Source organism: Salvia hispanica, chromosome 3, assembly GCF_029641045.1.
Source record: "Salvia hispanica isolate PSC_SH4W2 chromosome 3, Shi_PSC_v1, whole genome shotgun sequence".
In the NCBI taxonomy this organism is placed as follows: Eukaryota; Viridiplantae; Streptophyta; class Magnoliopsida; order Lamiales; family Lamiaceae; genus Salvia; species Salvia hispanica.
This window is the reverse complement of record NC_142694.1, coordinates 9636672-9657521: the sequence shown is the minus strand read 5'-3', so window position 1 is coordinate 9657521 and position 20850 is coordinate 9636672. Positions and strand designations below refer to the sequence as shown.

At 36.3% G+C, this 20850-nt stretch overlaps 3 protein-coding genes across 6 annotated transcripts; 2 read left to right on the top strand and 1 right to left on the bottom strand.

Moving 5' to 3' along the window:
• The first annotated feature begins 1104 nt into the window (after positions 1-1104).
• LOC125215634 (uncharacterized) lies at positions 1105-6485 on the top strand. 4 transcript variants are annotated; one of them, XM_048117109.2, is made up of 17 exons: positions 1105-1349; positions 1811-1988; positions 2413-2505; positions 2649-2769; positions 2919-2954; positions 3061-3165; positions 3340-3423; positions 3505-3623; positions 4040-4141; positions 4357-4473; positions 4548-4613; positions 4811-4877; positions 5142-5195; positions 5497-5586; positions 5734-5760; positions 5891-5917; positions 6001-6485. In XM_048117109.2, exons 4-17 carry the CDS (start codon positions 2680-2682, stop codon positions 6142-6144), a joined length of 1128 nt encoding a protein of 375 aa, XP_047973066.1. In that variant the 5' UTR covers positions 1105-1349; positions 1811-1988; positions 2413-2505; positions 2649-2679; the 3' UTR covers positions 6145-6485. The 4 variants fall into 4 exon arrangements, with proteins under 4 accessions (XP_047973066.1, XP_047973064.1, XP_047973068.1 ...); XM_048117107.2 differs by lacking the exon at positions 1811-1988; XM_048117111.2 differs by lacking the exons at positions 1811-1988; positions 2413-2505.
• Positions 6486-7658: 1173 nt separating this feature from the next.
• On the top strand, positions 7659-12109 carry LOC125215636 (secretory carrier-associated membrane protein-like). Its single transcript, XM_048117113.2, has 13 exons — positions 7659-7953; positions 8397-8462; positions 8896-9009; positions 9120-9170; positions 9852-9885; positions 10032-10154; positions 10870-10932; positions 11019-11112; positions 11331-11376; positions 11457-11524; positions 11604-11652; positions 11731-11796; positions 11869-12109. Exons 1-13 carry the CDS (start codon positions 7894-7896, stop codon positions 11932-11934), a joined length of 900 nt encoding a protein of 299 aa, XP_047973070.1. The 5' UTR covers positions 7659-7893; the 3' UTR covers positions 11935-12109.
• Positions 12110-12151: 42 nt separating this feature from the next.
• Positions 12152-12868, bottom strand: LOC125215637 (uncharacterized). Its single transcript, XM_048117115.2, has one exon. The coding sequence runs from the start codon at positions 12772-12774 to the stop codon at positions 12394-12396; it is 381 nt and encodes a 126-aa protein (XP_047973072.1). The 5' UTR covers positions 12775-12868; the 3' UTR covers positions 12152-12393.
• Positions 12869-20850: the final 7982 nt, after the last annotated feature.

Here is a 20850-nt window from a genome sequence, read left to right as displayed (position 1 = left end):
AGCTAACAACAGCTGTTTGCACGTTTGTACCACCAATTTATTAAATTATTTTCGACATAACATTGAATTTAAAAATACACTAAAACGATCCACATGTTTGGCGGTGCAATTTATATTCCTAGGTCACATGTTGATATAATATTACTACGACTATAATTTTAAAATAATAATACTAGTACTAGTATCCTATTGCATTTTGGTGACGTAATCTAACCTTGTACAGCAGCTACCCTCTACGCAATTAAATTCAATTATTTAGCGTTGATTATTAGATTCATGTAAAAATTGTTGAGTAACCTATGGTTTGCTTTTGGGTTAGTAATTTAGTATCGTATCAAATCTTACCTTTATTTAATTGCTGGTATTAAGAATGTAGGGTCGTCGATCTAACTCTATAGAACACCGCTGAGAAGCAAACAAAATAAAACCTAATGATCTTAATAAGCATTTACCATATTTTGTTGAAAAAATTGATACTCCTTCTTTTCATAAAAAATAGTCTCATTTGTGAACGACATAAATTTTAATAATAAATTGATAAAATAAGAGAAAAGACAAGAAAAAGTATATAAAATAACTGGATAAAAGAAGAAAAAGTTAATAAAGTAATAGTGGAGAAAAAGTGAGAAAAGTGTACAAGAGAACCTTTCAATTTTAAAAAAATGAGACTTTTTATTTTTTTTGACATTTGGATGTAACTATTTTTTATAAACGATAAGAGTATAAACTACTGGGAATACTCTATTCAAATAGCCTGAATTAAGATTTCAATAACAAAAACATGCAAAGCTATTAGTGTGTTTTCTAATATGCAGATAGCTTAAATATACTCCTACATGCCATCAATTACTATAGTAAGCAATTCATTTTATTTTTTTAAGTTAATTGAACTAATATTTGCAAGGCTCGAAAGATTTGCCAAATCTAGTTACACTTTTCATCTCTTTTAGTCAAGAAATCTGGTTCATCTTTTTTAGGCAGAACACAAATCAAACAATCTCACTGGATTCAATGAGAAAAAGTTGTGATTTTTGTGATTAGTTAGTGAGTATGAGTACTAGTAAGCATTAATTAAGATTAAGCAACAAATTATATTTGGTGGGTAGCTCTAATAAAAGCGTGGCGATCGTATTCGTCCTTGTGCAAAATCCAAACTCAGAATTTGTTTTCTAATAAACTCCACTTCTCACTCACACTCACGCAGGAGCTTGGATTATTGCATCTCATTTTACTTCTTGGATGTACAAATTGATACGAGCGCAGGATTTGAAGATAGCTTGATTTCAGCTTGGGACTGAATCCCGTGGGGATCACGTTTTCTCGGATTGGAAGAATCGTGAGCGAGATAGGTATGAGTTTCGTGTACTTGTTAATTTTCGTCTTTTCGAGTGACGAGGGGTTTTGGTGTGGTTTTTGCTTGTAATCGAATAGTATACCCTTGATCCAGGCTTCGGGAATACGTGTAGTTTAAAAATTGTTGTTGTTGTTGATTGCGTCTCTTTGAAGTTAGCAACTACACTGCTATGATTATGTTCATCTGAACAAGCGGCACCGGTTTTTATTTTAATATGTGTTTGCCCAATTAAATGTTCTGGTAATTCCTAATATTAGTGATTAATGGAAAGTGGAATATGTTAATGTTCAATCAATGGTGATGTAGAATGGGGGAGTGCAAGCAAGAGATAGATAAGTTTCACAGCCGTGCAACATAAGCTTGCTATACTTGTTTTATAGTGAAATTGTGTTGGAAAATCTAGAAATGATATTTCTTGATTCTTCCTAATCATTTTTTCATCTCTACACATGCAAGGACTTGTGTGAACGAGATGGAAGTGCACATCTCATATGATCTACGTTTCCATTATTTTTGTCTTATGCATTGAGCTGCAGTTGGAATAATGTGGATGGGGGCAGTAATGATTTTGAGAAGTTAATGTAGTTTCTGGTTTTTCCCAATCCAGTCAGTGTGAGAATAGTGCCTCGTATAGGTATGTTCTCAGAATGTCATGATGTGCTATGGTGTATATGTTGCTGTGTTTTTGGCCAGCCACTTTTGTCAGTTCATATGTTTTAAGTGGAAGGTTAGATGGCATCCATTCTAAGTCTTTTTATGTTCTTTTCAAGTATTATAAGGAATTTGACCCAAGGAGTGACTAAAAAGGTTATTCCAATTGAGCAATGTGTTAGTTTGTAACTACTTGCATTCCCAATTTTTTTTCTCCATATTTATGAAACTCCAGAGATAGGTGGTAACTAATTACATTCTAACCATACCACGCGTATGATTGATGAAATAAAGTAAACCATTAAGTTATTCAATTGAACGTTATGTTAGTACTAGATGGCTGTCGTTGTAAGCTTTTGTTTGATCAGTGGTGACATTCTATATTTCATATGCATGAATTGATGCAGTTCTAGGAGGATAATGAAAATCCATAGTTGTCTATGAAGGAACCTAAGGCATGGAGGTGGCAGATGAAGACATAACATTTCTTATTTGACCCGGTATTAGTCATGTTTTCTAACTTTTGAGCCAAAGCATCCGCATGGAATTTATAGTTTTTTTTTTATTTCTTTAGCATAAAAAATTGCTCTCCAACTCGGAGTTAAAGCTACAGCATTTTTAAAGCTAAAAAGGCTACTTTCAGGTATAACTGCAGAGAGTACTTGGAGTGAAAGATGAAACAACTTCCATTTATGGGAGTTGTCTGTACAGTGATGTTGTTTATTATATACAGGACAACAATTTTTCAGTATCAACAAGCAGAGGTATGTTAAGAGAGATGCTGAGGAGTTTGATTGCATTCATACTTTACCAACCTTGTTATATTGGGTTTCAAGGCGATTTGAATACTAATTTCTCTCGAAGTCCTTGTCCATGACAATTTTTTCCACATATTTTGCTTCATGTGCTTCAGATGGAACAAAAACTGGATTCTTTTTATACATGGAAGGTATCCTTCTAGTAAACAAGCTTGTTTGTCAATTACTTCTCCACATAGTATAGCCATTTAATAGGTATTTCTATTTGCTTAAGGTGAAATTAATGGTTTGGTCTAGGACTCAGGTGTGGATACCATGGAGAAGTTGCCTCGTGGTATCATTGAAGCAAAGTCAGACCTGGAGTTAAAGCCTCTATGGACAAGCAGCGGTGCCAATTCAAAGGTCATATTTAACATTTATTTAGACCCAGTACGGAATGTGGTCATTTTTCATCTTCATCAGAGTTAGCTCATTATTAGTGATTTATGGTTTTTGTTTGTACATTACTATAAAAATTCACTTATACCCACTGCTTCGAATGGATTATGATGACTATGTATTCCACTGAATTTTCAGGACCGTGCTCAGCGCTCTGTTAATTTGCTAGCGATGCCTGTTGGAATCAAGCAGAAGAAAAATGTTGATACTGTTGTGCGAAAGGTACAACTTCTATTGATATCAACATTTGACGATCTATCTTAGTGAGTACTCATATTCACTGATGAACTCTCTTGACTTCAGTTTCTTTCAGAAAATTTCACAATTGTGTTGTTTCACTATGATGGAAACTTGGATGGATGGTGGGACCTGCGTTGGAGCAAGCAAGCTACACATATAGTTGCTCTCAACCAAACAAAATGGTAAGCCTTCAGTACGTCCTTTCTTGCCCATGTGCTGAATTAAAAAATTTCACAAAAATAGGCTATGCGAATATTCAATCATCTATCAACAAACGTCTACCGAAATTTGGAGACAACAAATATCAGCAGAGAGACTAATTAGTGCGGTTCAAGCATGCATTCGGGTTACTCTAGCAGTCTAGCTGTAGTAAAAAGCTATGATAGATGTCGCATTCTGTGTAAATGAGGTGCTGAGTGTTTGACATGGTGGATTCCTTTCTATATTTCTTTTACTTTTGGTTTGATGGATGTAAAAGGAAATAGGGTAATGCAATGGGACTCACCTTATGCTAGTTAGGACTATGACTATCCCAGTTTGGTTTGCAATATGAGATGTTCAACTACTCTATAGCTTACTTATTTCCTTTCACATTCAGGTGGTTTGCCAAACGCTTTTTACATCCAGCTATTGTGTCCATTTATGATTACATATTCCTGTGGGATGAAGATTTGGGGGTTAAGAATTTTCACCCCGGAAGGTACTCAGTCAATACTGTAAAGCTGTATCTCTTTGATAGTTTTTTTTTTTTTTCTTTTTTTTTTTTGCAAAATATTGTGGAAGTTGCCCAATACTTTACACATCGTTAAGTGATAGGATTTGAACCCTGAACTCACCTCTGGGAGAAGACATGCATGCCAGAAAATGCAATTTGGCTCTCAAAATACCTTGTATAAGTCATTCTCCTCTGAACAGGTATCTGGACATTATAAAATCTGAAGGACTTGAAATATCTCAGCCAGCTTTGGACCCAAATTCTACTGGCATACATCATCGGATCACTATAAGAAACCGAATGAGTACATTTCATAGGTATAGTTATGTGAAAAGTCTGTAATTTGACTCTGTATTCCTTGTATGGTGCTAATGCATTATAATTTAAGCAGAAGAGTCTATGATGCCAGAGGTAGTATTAAGTGCTCGGATGATAGTGAAGGGCCTCCATGCAGTGGGTAAATTTCGTCACTCTCTAATTTATTGTTTTGTCTTTTATTTTGATATGCAGTCAGTTTCTCAAGCAGCTTGTTCCTACTGTTCTCTGTCCACATCCTAAGTTTCCTTTATGTCTTGATGGGCATGTAACCCACCAATAATTTAGGTACAATTTTACAATCTATTCATAACATATTAATCACTTTTGTATAAACAGTTTTGTAGAAGGCATGGCTCCTGTGTTTTCGAGATCAGCATGGCATTGTGCCTGGCACTTGATACAGGTACCTATTAGTGTGTGTTTTTCTTAAATTTCATTTCCTTGAGTTACTACTTACTAAATTTGAAATTTATAAAGTCAAATATTTTCTGAACCATGTAGATGTAAGTATTAAACTGTAGCAAATATATGTGGCATACTGCACACATGGTTTGAAGTTGTCAGTATATTGATCCTTAGTTCCTCACTTTGTGACTGCACCAAATCTGGAAAAAGTTTGATATTGCTATCTCATTGACGTGGATCATGCTACACTTTTTCATTTCAGAATGATCTTGTTCATGGATGGGGAATGGACATTAAACTTGGCTATTGTGCACAGGTAACACTAATTCTATTTCTATATTGTCAAAAAAGATAGTAAAAAAGAAGCTAATAGACTAGAGTCCATTCTGAGAGTTGGTTAGTCTATGGTCTTATCTGCTAAGCTGCTAGATTCCTAAAATTTGTTTGTTTACATTTTGTTGATGCTGCTGTCGGAGTTTATGTTTTTCACTCTGCAGTGATGTTTGGACCCCTATTTAGATAACAAGAAAATTAAAAATTGTAGTATAAAAATTGGTACAACGCTTTTGCTTGCGTATTATTGGTTTGTCTTCTTGTATACATCTACACCTTTCTAGGGGGATCGCACGAAAAAGATAGGAGTTGTTGACAGTGAATATGTAGTTCATCAGAGCATACAAACATTGGGTGGTGCATCTGCTAGAAAGGTGATTTCTTTTTTCCTTATCTGTGTTGATTTCCTCTGCACTTCTAGTATATTACAGTACAGTATATGAAGTATGCCGATATGATAACATCTAAATAGCATATTTCCAATTCAAATAATGCAATGATATTCTTTATCTACTATGTAGGCTGTGAATTCTGAAGTGACTACAAAGGTACACCTCCGTTGTTTAATTTCATCGTGTCTATCCTCTTCTCCTACAGCATCTATTTGTTACAAGTACCAGTTTAAAAACTAATGGCAACTTCTATCCCTTCTTTTCTTTCGATCATCCCATCTCGCAGAAGCATGGTGTTGATGTTAGATTAGAGGTGAGCTCCCATATTTGAACTAGTATTTCATTTGAAACTGCCTCCATTGATGCATGCGTGATCTTGGAAATACGATGTTTCAGATACGGAAGCAATCTTCGATGGAGCTTCAGAAATTCAAGGAACGATGGGACCGAGCTGTTAGGGAAGACAGAAACTGGGTCGACCCGTTTTCCTCAACCCAAAGACGCAGATTTTGGGGCTATTACAGACGTGCCAAAGTTTAAACAGCCTAAAATTGATCTCTGCAATTTTAGTAAGTTAGTGGATCAAACCTATAATGTTTACTTTTTGGTTCCTTTTCATATGAAAATGGAAGAAATATTGATGAAAATACAGAAGGGAAAAAAAAGTGATTTGCAATTTAATTGGTTTTGTAGTTATATAGGTATACCAAGCAAAATTAGCTGGACTTGTTTTCATTTGTTAGAAAATAGGCATACTTCCGAAAGCCAAAAACTTTGGCTAATCATCATTTGATTGATTTTATTTTATATTCTAACAATAGTCACGCTACTTTGATACAACCGAAACCTAAAGTTGGTTATAGATGTCTTTATCTTCTTTTTTTTATTTGTGTTAATTTTATTTCTTCTTTATATAATTGTGTTGTGGTGAATTCCGAAACAATAAATCTAACTCTCGTATCGTTAATAATTAAGAGATGCCATGCCAGGGTTGGTCTCAATCTTTTGCATTTTTGCTCCTCTCCTGCATTTTTTTATGTTTAATACTGCTTCACAAACGATTGGGGTTTGGTATTCTTTAAATCAAGTAAAGTACAAATGTGTGAGACCTTAAATGTGAATTCAAATTATATGGTTTCCAAGTTAGTTAATTCAAATATACTTGGGGTGTTTTAAGATTTATATAAAGTTATGGCAGTCTATTAAATCAAATTAATGACGTGATACTGAGCGCTGTGAACAATAAACGATATAAAAAATTTCTTTCTAAATTGCAACTCATAATTTAAGTAGTGGATAAGTAAAGGTTCGTGACTTTAATTACCAATGTTAAATTACTTATAAAAATGGTAAATTAAATGATTTGCAAGCAAAATCTCAAAATAAAATTATACTCACATGAACATTCAAAGTTTCAATACGAACACCTAATACAAAGGGGCCAAGTCTTATTTTAGTGGGTTGCCCAATCTCATCGAGATTATTATATTATTTTGTTGATAATTAAAGAGCCTGCAAGCACCGTTGATGTGCACCTACTATTTTTATAACAACCACCCCAAAAATTTATTTAAACCGTATAACAACAAATTATACTAATACAAATACTATCTAAAGTCTAAACTATTTATTCAGAGGAATCATACTCCTACTATACAAGAAATTGTTGCGACATCCTATCAATGTGGTTTATTGCTTGGTAGTATTAATTTTTAGATACAAGAAAGTGTTGTGACATCCTATCAATGTGTGTGTATCTACTCTTAGCTTACTTGAGTTATAGTAAGCCTTTTTTCAGCCATTAATAAATTCGATTTCTTTGACCAAAAACAATATGTGTTCATAATAATACTATTCAAAATTTGAAGCTTATGACTTTAATGCTCCACACGGTATCAACCCCATATCCTTGCTATTTGGCACATATCCATCTCAATAAAATAGAAATTTTAAATTAAAAACGAAAAGAAATTATCAAAAAATTCTAGAACATTTATTTTTTCTTGTTTGGGTGGCTATTATAAAATTAATTTTATTTTCGAAGGAAAGTTCGTCTCTTTCAAAGCTGACTATGGACAAGTCTACAAACACATTTCGGCTTTCTCTCATTCTCTTCTCTTATACAGTCTCGTTTTGCAATTGATCCAAATTATCTGAAATTCTTCCCCTCCAAGCTTAAACACCTTCTTATACTTTTCTAGCACCCCCAAATTAAACTATCTGGACATCAAGATATCTCCTTTATTCGTTTCTGCAATTGGTATTTGATTAAAGCTATTAGTCATCAACATGGCGGGCCGTTACGATAGCAACCCTTTTGATGAAGAGGAAGAAGTTAATCCCTTTTCTGTAAGTTTATTTTCGATACAAGCTATGAATTTTCAGCCGAACCCACCTTATGCTCCCTTCAATTTCACAAAATTAATTTTGCATGCTATTACAAATGCAGAAATATTTTAGTTGTAAAAAGTGTTGTATAAATTGGGGGTTTTTATGATTCTGATTGCCTGCTACCTCATGTGATGCTTCCTTCTGCTGTAGTTCTTGTGATACACTTCTGCTTGAGAATTTCATGTAGTTATTTACATTCCTCTTTCGGCGGTTGTGTTGCTTGAGTTTTAGTTAGGCGACCTTCTAATTTCGATGCAGATAGTTGTTTGTTGTCATGCGATTTTGTTAAAGGAAACTTGAAATATGGTGATTCTCTAGCAGGTTGGATAAGGTGTTTGTACTCCACATAGTTGTTGTGTTTGACTCTGATGCTTCTATGTTTTTTGATTTTTTAACTCCAGGATGGAGGGAGAAAAGGAACCACCGGCGGAGAATCAAAGTTTAGTGGAGGCTCATTTTATACAACGGTAAATTTTAGACCATTGTGGTGGTGGACTGGTGGTGGTTCTCCTACGGGTTCATATCCGCAACATAAAACTCTTTTAAGTTAAAATACGATTCAGTCATCTTTAATGAGTTGAGTTGAGTTTCTAGCTGACAGCCTGACAGTAACTGATTCTAACTAACTTGTGGAAGGAGAAGCAATTATAGTTGATCATTGTGAATTTGTGATAGCCGGATCTTGGCTTGGAGGAATACTATTAAGCAAGTCAAAGGAAAATATATCATGTGTCATATCTTAGTACCCGAATTTTTGTTCATACTTTTCCGCAGCTTGAGACCTTGAGCGTTAGGATATTTCTTCTAGAGAACCTTGAATTTCTTCCGGCAAGATTGAAATTGCCATCTTTGTGCAATTGTAACATTGATTATCTTTTTGTGTACATTTTGCGTGATCAGACTACTGGGAGTGCTCCTTCCGCTACAAAGTCAAGGCTTTCACCTCTTCCACCAGAGCCTGCTGATTTCTACAATCCTACAGCCCCAGTTGATATTCCTCTTGATAATACTTCGGTAACTGCAATTTCTTTCTTCAGATTGTTTAACTTGCAGTTGAATATTCTATATCCATTCCCTTGATTGGTGTTGTGATACAAGAATTTTTATTTTTGGACTTGAAACAGAAAGCGAGAGAGCTCCAGGCAAGAGAAGCTGAATTGAAAAGGAGGGAACAGGTATGTGGAATCACTATGTCACCACAAAATTCTCGGCATTTCATATGTACAAATTGTTATTTGGTGCCATATTTTTAGGGGAATACCATACTGGTCATTTTACATTTATATTATCACATGAGTACCTTTTATTTACAATATAAGCAATTGATGATGCTCTACGGAGGAACATCATTTAAGTGTGTGTCAAGGTTGATTTGAGGCATGTTTTCTTCTCCCAAAGTTTCGTAGGAAGCTCTATAAACTTAACTGATAATTTCTTTCTTAAAGTATGTTTAATGGAAATTGCAGTATTCACACGCTAATAAAAAGATCTATCACTATGTATATGTGTATAGTTATTAAAAGTAACACTCCCTGCGCACATTATTTCCTTGACAAACAAATCTAATTCTGCAAGCAAAATTAGGTCAATGTGAATAATTTGAAGCCTAATGATGAGTGAGAGCACTTGTATGCTCTGCATACATTATGTGAACTTTAACGGATGCTGCAAAGAATATCTGTATTAGCATTGGTTGGTTAGTGGATTGCAGATTTGCAGTAAAACTTTCTTGGCTCCTACATTCTGTAGTCTGTACTCAACTCATAAGATCCTCATCTTGCACAATTAGAGTACAAGCTGCATTAATGTAGGCATCCCAAGATGTAGGCCTGATTTATGATGATAATGCTCTGCAGGAAATAAGGCGGAGAGAAGAGGCCATTGCTCGAGGTGCTCTGCTGATTACAACTGGATCTTTTATTACTTGACAACCCGCTATTAAAAAAAATCAAAATCTCTTGTTTCTGTTTTTTATTTTTAGTGGACTGCTTCAAAAAAGCCATGGTGTACTGTCATTGATTTCTTTCTCTTTTCAGCTGGCATCGTTATTGAGGAGAAAAATTGGCCTCCATTTTTTCCTATTATTCATCATGATATTGCAAATGAAATACCAATTCACCTTCAAAGGCTTCAATATGTTGCGTTCACAACCTTCTTAGGTATGCAAATAATTTTCCTATATACTTGTTTAACTTTATACATGCCCTCAATTTACTATATAAACACGCTTGCAACTCATTTATGTAGAGGGTGGATTTGGATTGAATTTAGAGGCTTCTTGTTTGTTTACCCTTTTAAAAATGTATCAAAATTTCACTTCTATGTTTCAATGACGATCTCTGTGCTACTTGCGATATTGTATGTCAAGCATTGATGCTTAAATCGTTGTTCCTCTGCCCCCTTCAATTAGAACCCGTGATTCATTCATGCCAAAGAAATCAACATATCGATTGAATTGGTTGTGCTGTGTTTTTGTATTCTATATAAATTTCTTTCTTCGGGTGTGAAGAAATCCTTCTCCCTCTTCTTTTAAACACTTGCATAAAGGTAGCTTTTTGCAGTTTTAATAATCAATGCTTAGCATAATGCTTCACTTGATTGGAGAGGTTGATACTTGATAGGCTTTGTTTTTACTCTGATACAGCTTGTAGCTATAAGAGTATGTCAAGAGTTAGGGTATGACAATTACAATTTAGTACATTCTTTGTGTTCTGAAACACAGCATTCTTGTCATTCTTGTCACTCATTTGCTTATTTATCTCTTTTATCTCCATTTTTTCCGATCTCCTTTTTTTGGGTACTGCGCTGAGGCTAAGAAGGAGCTTCTTCTCTCACAAATACTACTATTGATGTATTATTTTCTTTGGTAATCAGGAATGTCCTTTGCACTTCTCTGGAATATTATAGCTGTGACTACTGCGTGGATTAAAGGAGAAAGTGAGTATTGTGATCATCATTTCGTGTATTGCTAAGCTGAGTTTTCTTTTTCTTTACTGATTTTCTGACTCGCGTTCGTTAACTAGGTGTGAGGATTTGGTTTCTTGCAATAATCTACTTCATAGTTGGGGTACCTGGAGCCTATGTACTATGGTATCGCCCACTCTACAGAGCTTTCAGGTAAGTGACTGTTATCTCGCTGCTAACCACCTTTTACATTTTCTGTTTTCACGTAGTTTTCTTGTGGAAACACATAAGAAACGCAAGAACTTTGTATGTAGAAATTGAATAGACATGTAAGATTAGTAACTGCAAAATAGCTATATGTTTATAAGCATGCACTAAATTCTTAAAAGCCAAAGGTAACAGAATTAATTAGCTGCTTCTCCATTATGCAGGAAAGAAAGTGCTTTCAAGTTTGGATGGTTTTTCCTGTTTTACTTGGTAAGTTCCTTATAATGCTCGATGCAGGCTCTACCTTCAAATCAAGTATACGATCTTGTTAATATCTTATGCCACAACAGATTCACATCGGATTTTGCATCCTTGCTGCGATTGCGCCCCCTATTGTTTTCCGAGGAAAATCTCTGTCGTAAGTTAACCATCAATAAACCATATATACATAATCCGCATTTGGGGTTTTGATTTCACTGAGACGGTGTCTTGTGCAGAGGTATCTTGTCAGCCATAGACCTCATAGGCGACCATGTTCTGGTTGGGGTAAGCCGAATCCATTATAATAGTTAGGATGCAGCTTTCCTTTGAGTTATAACTCACAAGATTTTGGCATACACTCAGGTTTTCTACTTCATTGGTTTTGGATTGTTCTGCCTTGAGACAGTTCTGAGCCTTTGGGTCATACAGGTAACAACTCATCATTTCCAACATCCATAAAAATTTAACCTTTAACTGAGAAAATCCCTCTCAACTTGGCAGCAAGTATACATGTACTTCCGAGGCAGCGGCCAAGCAGCGGAGATGAGGCGCGACACTGCCAGATGAGCCGCGTGAGCAGCAATGTAATATCTGTTGAAATACACTTGTTCTGTGGATGGAGGAGTGTTCCTCCTTTTCTTGTAATATGTACTAATAGATTGACTGATTTTGAAACACAGACACAACTTGAAGGCTCCTGTAAATCTATTACTACTCATTTATTTAATTTTCTCTCTTCAAATTATTGTCATACAATAACAAAAGAGAAAAAGTGAACAAGATAGATCAGAATGAGATACCGATATTATAGAGGCTAAGAAGAAGCCCCAAATTCACTGCAAAAGTTTGTTACATGCAACAAAAACAAAGCAGCAAATATTGAGTGGAATCACAATCCAATCTAACTCATGTATAGTACATAGATGATGAGTAGGTGGCAGCAAGTAAATCTTGTAGCCAACTATTTATAAATACATAGCCAGTCTACTAGTATATATTTAGAGGACACGTGTACGTGTATCCTGATCAGCAGTAGGCAGTGCATTTCTTCTTGCAGTCGACGGTGCAGCCGCCGCCGCCGCCGCCGTAGCCGTAGCCCTTCCCGGAGCCGCCGTAGGAGCTGAAGCACTTGGCCGGGCAGGTGAGCTTCTTCTTGTAGCAGGGCCCCTTTTCAGAGCAGACCACGGTGGGGCGCACGACGCCATGCGAGGAACCGCCTCCGCTGGGGCCGCCGTAGCCGCCGCCATAGCCGCCGCCGAAGTTGCCGTAGCCGGGTATGCCGAAGCCGTTACCCGGGCCGCCGAAGTAGCCGCCGGCCTGGTTGGAGGTGGAGGGGCTGGGTCGGGTGGCTGTGGCTGCGATGAGGCATAGAGAAAAGAGGAGAATAATAAGAGCAGCTGATTTCATGGTGTGATGATTTGGGGGAAGATTTAGAAATGGTGGAAGATATATTTATTTAAGTATAGAGAGAGGAAAAAGGCATTAAATGGAGTAGAAATAGAATTGGATGGCAGTTGAGTTCCTGATAGAGAGGGCCAAAGTAGGTTGGGGCGCAGTTATTGCAAACAAAACCAAAGTCTTTGCGAGGGGCTGTCGCTTTGAAACCCAATTCTCCGTTACATCATTATTCTTCTCATTTTTTGCACCACACTCAAACTCCTACTATATCAGAGTCTTACATTAATTTACACAATTATTATTCCCATTAATCATGCATAAAATATTCATTAAGTATGGAAAATTCAGGAATTTTTGTGGAAAAAATGAAAATGTATTGAAAATTTCCATTAATCAATAAATGTGGAAATTAACAATATAAAAATATATGGAAAATTCTCATTAATCAATTTTCATGCATGGAAATATATGGAAATTTTCCATTAAAGAATTCCATCAATTAAAAAGAAAGGAAAAATTTGTCGCGTTGCCTGCCTGCATCGCACCGACGACACTTGTGACTCCCCTCCCTCGACAACCCCCGCTGCTTGCTTGTCTACAGTGACGCGACAGGGATGAGGGGTGGTTTTTTTTTTTGGGGGTGTCTTGTATATTGTTTAATTTCTAAATCTATAAATACAATCTCAATTAACTTATTTCATCAACAATCACAAAAATTGTATTCCTACGAAAATGTTCACAAGGCCATGCCTGCAATCCAAGCCGAAATTGACAACGAGATTGCTCGTTATGAGTCTATTTAGACACTATATCTATGGGGCGGATGGAGTATATATATTTAGATACTGCTATATTTAAATTTTAGTAACATGTGTGATGTGCATTATACATTATGCATTATGATTGGGTTGATTTGATGTTACACTGTAGATTGTTAGACAAAGTGGTAATACTACTTGATAGTGATATATATATAGATTTAGGATGGACCATAGGAGTTGTATATGTTGTTGGCTGCTGAGGTGAACAAAATTAATTACTTACCATTAATGAAGTATTACTAATTCGTTTAAACTTATCACTCAACTACGTCTGTCTCAAGGGCATTGCTTGATATTTCTTGTATCATACGTATTTAGGGTCTAGATATTTCTCTTGACTAATTAATAGCTAGCCCATATTGGATTATTAACTCAATCTTATAAATTGCGTTGAGTGGTATAGATAAGCTTCAAGACTAACAATAATTAAGCGCCAATTATAAAGCATAAATTAATTAGACGGACGGTGTTGTTTTAGGCTGATCTGCACTCATACTGTTTCTCCTTTTAACCTAACACACTACTTATCACATTATTACGGTTTTTTGTTTAAAATAATACTATAAAGAAATCACAGGGCACGAAAACATTGGCAGTTATATTATCATTTCACATGTTTCGTGTTACACCGTGTTTTAAATTATTACTATAAATTACGTGAAATTCCCATTAGTGTGGATGGATAGATTAGGTGTAAGGTGTTCATATAGTAATATTGATACAAGTTAGTCAATAATATCCAATGCACAATCAAAGCAAAGCAATCCAAATGCGCTGCAGAGACAGCACTACTCTCCAAATTTCTTTTAATTAGGTATATGTTGGATATTTTAGTGTAATTGGATTAATTTGATTGATCGGTTATTGTTATAATGATACATCATTTAAGTATGGAGGTGCGGAGTGCACGCTTATTTGAATTCATTATGATGTTAGGGGCGAAGCCCCTAAACAGATGAACGGGAGTCCGGGGGCAGCGCCCCCGGGTAGCGGGGTCCAAGGGGCGGCAGCCCCTGGCGGGGTCGGGGTCCAAGAGGCAGAGCCCCTGGCTGGGGTCGAGGTCAGCTTGGAAATTTTTTATTTCCAACGAAGTTGCTGTTTCAGAAATTCATCCGAAAATGTAATTTCTGAAAATCGAAGGACTAATTTGCAATTTCGAAACCTTTTTGAAAATCGGTTATTTTCAGTTAAATCCCAACGGATGCACTGTTTCGTCAACAGCTGTATCGGTTCATCTTCTTCAAAATCCGATCAAGTCTTCTGGTTCATTATCTCGAATACACATAAGAAGGTTCTGTATTCTCTGAATTTTATCCGATCGAATAACTTTGGTAGAACCACCGAAATTGATTTGATCTGAAAGTGTTTTGCACGACTTTCAGATATCCGTTTTTCTGTTCTCTATATTGAATCTCCCTAACAAAGATCAAATCAATTAAGTCGAACAAAGAAACGATGAAGGAAGGAGCGAAAGGTTTCGCGAAGTTGGATAAGTTTGCTGGCCAGGACTTCAGGCGCTGGCAAAAGAAGATGCACTTCATGCTGACAAATCTCAAGGTGGTGTACGTTCTGAGTACTCCCATGCCCGAGGCTGTTGAAAATGAAACTCTGGAACAGACAAGGAGGCGGATGAAGTGGGAGAACGATGACTACATATGTCGTGGTCACATCTTAAACGGTATGTCTGATTCTCTGTTTGATGTGTATCAAAATGTTGAATCTGCTAAGGAATTGTGGGATTCCCTCGAAGCCAAATATATGGCAGAAGATGCTTCTAGCAAGAAATTTCTTGTTGGTAATTTTATTAACTATAAAATGGTTGATTCGAGGCCTGTCATGGAACAATACAACGAGTTGTTGAGGATATTGGGACAGTTTTCCCAATATGATATGAAAATGGATGAATCCATTTCTGTCTCTAGTATTATTGATAAATTGCCACCTTCTTGGAAGGATTTTAAAAATAATTTGAAACACAAGAAGGAGGAATTGAACTTGGTCGAACTTGGAAGTGATTTCCAGATTGAACAGTCCATACGTGATATGGAAAAGAGTTCTGTAGGTAATACTAAAAACATCGTTGGTTCCTCTGTGAACATGGTGGAAGAGGGTGAATCCCCAAAGGCTGGTAAAGAGAAACGTAAGTTTCAAGGCAAACGGAAGTTTCAAGGGAATTACAGTAAGGATGGGAATAAGAAGCCCAAACTGACTTGCTGGAAGTGTGGCAAATCCGGACACTTCAAGAAGGATTGTAAGTCTGGAAAAGGTGGAGGAAAAGGGAAAAACGAGGCTGGTCCAAATGGATCCAAGGATCCTGAAAAGCAATCAGGTTCGTTTTCTGTACCTAATGATCATTCGGTTGAGAATTATTATGCATCAATAATCTCTGAAGCATTTTATGTGCAGGATGATGATCTCTCATGGTGGATTGATTCGGGTGCAACATGTCATGTATGCAAGGATCGTCAATGGTTCAAGGACTTTAAACCAATTGAAGATGGATCTTCCTTGAAGATGGGCAATGTTGCAACTGAACCAATCAAAGGAATAGGATCTGTTAGCCTAGTATTTACCTCTGGAAATTCCTTATTGTTAGAAAATGTAGTTTATGTACCTGGAATTCGTAAAAACTGAGTTTCTGGTATTGTATTGAATAGTTGTGGCTATAAACAAGTATTAGAAAGTGATATATATATATATATATATATATATATATATATATATATATATATATTCTGTCAAGGCATGGTAATTTCATTGGTTTTGGTTATCTATGTGGCATGTTTAAGTTAAATTTAGATGTCTCTTTTTTTAATAATTCTGTTTGCATGACTTCTACTAGTTCTAGTAATCATATTAGTAAATCAGAATTGTGGCATGCTAGACTTGGACATGTACATTACAAGAGATTGAAAGATATGTCGAAAATGAGTTTAATACCAGCTTTTGAGTTGAATGATGAAAAGTGTAAAACTTGCATGTTAACTAAGATAAATGTTAACTAAGATAACTAGACAACCTTTCAATAAGAATGTCAATAAAGAAACTAAGGTATTAGAACTTATGCATAGTGATTTGTGTGATTTTCATTCGACTCCATCTCTTGGTAATAAAAAGTACTCCATGTAGTTACTTTTATCGATGATGCTACTAGATTTTGTCATGTCTATCTCTGTCATTCCAAAGATGAAGCTCTTGATAAATTTAAAATCTTTAAAGAAAGTGTAGAGCTTTATCATGGTGTGAAGATTAAAACTCTTCGCACTGATAGGGGAGGTGAGTATTATGATCCAGCATATTTTGAATCGACTGGTATAGTACATCAAACGACTGCTCCATATACACCACAACAAAATGGTGTAGCTGAAAGAAAGAATAGAACGTTGAAAGAAATGATTAATTCAATGTTGTGTTATTCTGGCCTAAGTGAAGGACTTTGGGATGAGGCTATGTTAACAGCCTGTTATTTGTTGAATAGAGTTCCTAACAAAAGGAACAAAATAACCCCTTATGAACTTTGGCATAAGAAACCACCAAAATTGAGTTATCTCAGAGTTTGGGGTTGTCGAGCAGTGGTAAGACTAATTGACCCTAAAATGAAAACCATAGGTCAAAGAGGTATAGATTGTGTGTTTCTGGGGTATTCAGAAAATTCTGTTTGTTATAGGTTCTATGTCTTAGAACCTAATGACTATGTATCTGTGCACTCTATTATTGAGTCAAGGGATGCTGAATTTGGCAATGAGGATAGATTCACGTCTATACCTAAACCTGGAGGCATGATTGCAAAGTCTAGTAACTCTGATGATGTAACTGGAAAAGTTATGGATACACCTCCTGAGGCTAGGAGAAGTAGTAGAGCAAGAAAAGCTAAGTCATTTGGAAATGATTTCCAATTGTACTTACTTGAAAGATCAAGAAATGAAATTAATTTTCAATATCAATATTGCTTTACTATTGGTGATGATCCAAGGACCTACAAAGAAGCTATGGCTTCAAGAGATTCTGCATTTTGGAAAGAGGCAATCCAAGAGGAAATGGATTCTATAATCCAAAATGGTACTTGGATACTGACGGATTTGCCACCCAGTTGTGAAGCTTTAAATAGCAAATGGATCTTCAAAACGAAGATGAAGGTGAATGGAAGCATAGACAAGTGTAAAGCCAGATTGGTTATCCAAGGCTTTAGACAAAGGGAAGGCATTGACTACTTTGATACCTATGCTCCTGTTGCTAGGATTTCCACAATTAGATTATTGTTAGCACTTGCTGCTATACATAATCTTGTAATTCACCAAATGGATGTTAAGACTGCCTTCTTGAATGGTGAATTAAAGGAAGAGATTTATATCAAACAACCAGAAGGCTTTGTCATGCCTGGTAATGAACATAAGGTTTGTAAGTTGGTAAAATCTCTTTATGGACTAAAGCAAGCCCCCAAGCAATGGCATCAAAAGTTTGATGACGTGGCGTTGTCGAATGGTTTTGTATTAAACCAAGCAGACAAGTGTGTATATAACAAATTTGATGCTACCGGTAAAGGGGTTATCATTTGCCTATATGTGGATGACATGTTGATCTTTGGTACTGACCAAGATCAAGTTGATAAAACGAAGGAATTTTTGTCATCTAAGTTTGAAATGAAAGACATGGGGAAGGCTGATGTGATTCTTGGAATTAAGATCACACATGGAGAACAAGGAATTTCCATTTCTCAATCACATTATATTGAGAAAGTGTTGGAAAAGTTCAACTTCAAAAATTGTTCTTCGGTTAAGACTCCTTTTGATCCTAGTGCAAAACTCGTGCCTAATAAAGGAGTTGCTGTGAATCAGCTTGAATATTCGAAGGCTATTGGATCACTAATGTATGCTATGATTAGTACTAGACCCGATATAGCCTTTGCAGTTGGAAAGTTGAGTCGATATACTCATAATCCAAGTTTAATCCATTGGCAAGCAATGAATCGAGTATTTAAGTACTTAAAAGGAACCATGGATTATAAGTTGACTTACTCTGGATTTCCTTCTGTTCTTGAAGGTTATTCGGATGCAAGTTGGATCACCAATATGGAAGATCATTCTTCCACAAGTGGTTGGGTATTCCGGCTTGGAGCTGGTGCTATATGTTGGGCATCAAAGAAACAAACTTGCATCACGAATTCAACAATGGAATCGGAGTTTGTGGCATTAGCAGCAGCTGGTAAAGAGGCTGAATGGCTAAGAAATTTAATATATGAAATTCCATTGTGGCCTAAACCGATATCACCTATATCTATCAGATGTGATAGTGCAGCTACCTTGGCTAAGGCATATAGTCAAGTGTATAATGGAAAGTCTAGACACTTAGGTGTTAGACATAGCATGATTCGTGAACTTATTATGGATGGTGTGATATCTGTGGAGTTTGTGAGAACTCATGATAACTTAGCCGATCATTTAACCAAAGGGTTAAGTAGAGATCTTGTGTACAAATCGGCTATAGGGATGGGATTAAAGTCCACCACAAATCTTTGATATTAAGATACCCAATTCCCATTTAGTATGATACTAGATGCAGAATTCAATGTGGAAGACTTAATATTTGAAGATTGGAACACATTTGAAAATCGTCTCAAGGTATGTGTTCGGATCTACAAGTTAAGGAGGTTGAATGTATATATTCTTAATAGTTCTTTTGAAAAATTGCAAATGTAGGTGCAAGAATAAAGGAGCTACCTATATAAGCATGAAGTTTAGCCGCTTCAAGAAACTGGGACTTGGTTTCGACGTGTTTATGAAGGATAGGGACATAGGCTAGTAAAATATAGTGTCAAGAGAGAACATATTCGTATGTAAACTTTTGTGTACATTATCTTCGTGTATTCAATGTGAGTCCCCAGGGTTCAATCCTTAGAGACACTCGAGGTATTCGAATATTTGGAATGTGTAATGTACTAATATGGAATTCAATCGTTACGATATTTCATTTATGCAAAAGTTTGAATGTTTGAGATGACTTGTTTTAGTTAATCAAGGATTGCACTAAAATAGGGGAGGATTGTTGGATATTTTAGTGTAATTGGATTAATTTGATTGATCGGTTATTGTTATAATGATACATCATTTAAGTATGGAGGTGCGGAGTGCACACTTATTTGAATTCATTATGATGTTAGGGGCGAAGCCCCTAAATAGATGAACGGGGGTACGGGGGCAGCGCCCCCGGGTAGCGGGGTCCAAGGGGCAGAGCCCCTAGCTGGGGTCGAGGTCAGCTTGGAAATTTTTCCAACGAAGTTGCTGTTTCAGAAATTCATCCGAAAATGTAATTTCTGAAAATCGAAGGACTAATTTGCAATTTCGAAACCTTTTTGAAAATCGGTTATTTTCAGTTAAATCCCAACGGATGCACTGTTTCGTCAACAGCTGCATCGGTTCATCTTCTTCAAAATCCGATCAAGTCTTCTGGTTCATTATCTCGAATACACATAAGAAGGTTCTGTATTCTCTGAATTTTATCCGATCAAATAACTTTGGTAGAACCACCGAAATTGATTTGATTTGAAAGTGTTTTGCACGACTTTCAGATATCCGTTTTTCTGTTCTCTATATTGAATCTCCCTAACAGTATATATCTAGGTGCGATGAGTGCTTTAAACAAATAAACATCCTTCTTCTTTTGCTTCTTTCACATCACATAAAATCATCACACTTAAGTTCCAACTATAAATAATGTGTATTAGAATGTCAAATAATATAGGTATGGACCTGCGCCTGCTGCTTATATATATCTCTATCAAATAGATGTATTAATTGGTGTATATGCTGGGGGACCAAATACGAGATTGAATGTCAAGTTTAAACTGGTTAGATTAAACCAAGAAATTAATCAGACTAGATATATATATATACACACAGAGGGTTGATGTTACAAATCAAACAGGAGAACTCATCCAAAAAAGACTAGTTTGTTAGGAGAGAGGACCCATTTAGTCCCACACCGGTTGCTCTGATGACCGATGTGGGACATTAAGTCTGTAACAATCAACCCCCTTAAGGGCCAACGTCCACGTTGGTACGGCTAGTTCTTTGCCAGAGCACCACTCCAAGTTCTTGTTCGTCACGGCAAGTTCTTTGCTCGGCCACCACTCCGAGTTGGCTCCAAACTTACTCGTTGGTCATGGTGAGTTCTTTGCCCGGCCACCACTCTGGGCCAACGGCTCTTAATGAAAGCACCAATGATACAGATTAAACAGGAAAACTCATCCTAAATGACTAGTCTATTA

Excerpts from the sequence above, each read along its gene's own strand:
- LOC125215634 (XM_048117111.2), top strand. The coding sequence starts at position 2,680 with ATGAAACAACTTCCATTTATGGGAGTTGTCTGTACAGTGATGTTGTTT. Across the intron at positions 3,624-4,039 it reads GCTCTCAACCAAACAAAATG|GTGGTTTGCCAAACGCTTTT; the intron begins GTAAGCCTTCAG and ends TTTCACATTCAG. Across the intron at positions 4,878-5,141 it reads GTGCCTGGCACTTGATACAG|AATGATCTTGTTCATGGATG; the intron begins GTACCTATTAGT and ends TTTTCATTTCAG.
- LOC125215636 (XM_048117113.2), top strand. The coding sequence starts at position 7,894 with ATGGCGGGCCGTTACGATAGCAACCCTTTTGATGAAGAGGAAGAAGTT. Across the intron at positions 7,954-8,396 it reads AAGAAGTTAATCCCTTTTCT|GATGGAGGGAGAAAAGGAAC; the intron begins GTAAGTTTATTT and ends TTTTAACTCCAG. Across the intron at positions 11,653-11,730 it reads GCGACCATGTTCTGGTTGGG|GTTTTCTACTTCATTGGTTT; the intron begins GTAAGCCGAATC and ends GCATACACTCAG.
- LOC125215637 (XM_048117115.2), bottom strand. The coding sequence starts at position 12,774 with ATGAAATCAGCTGCTCTTATTATTCTCCTCTTTTCTCTATGCCTCATC.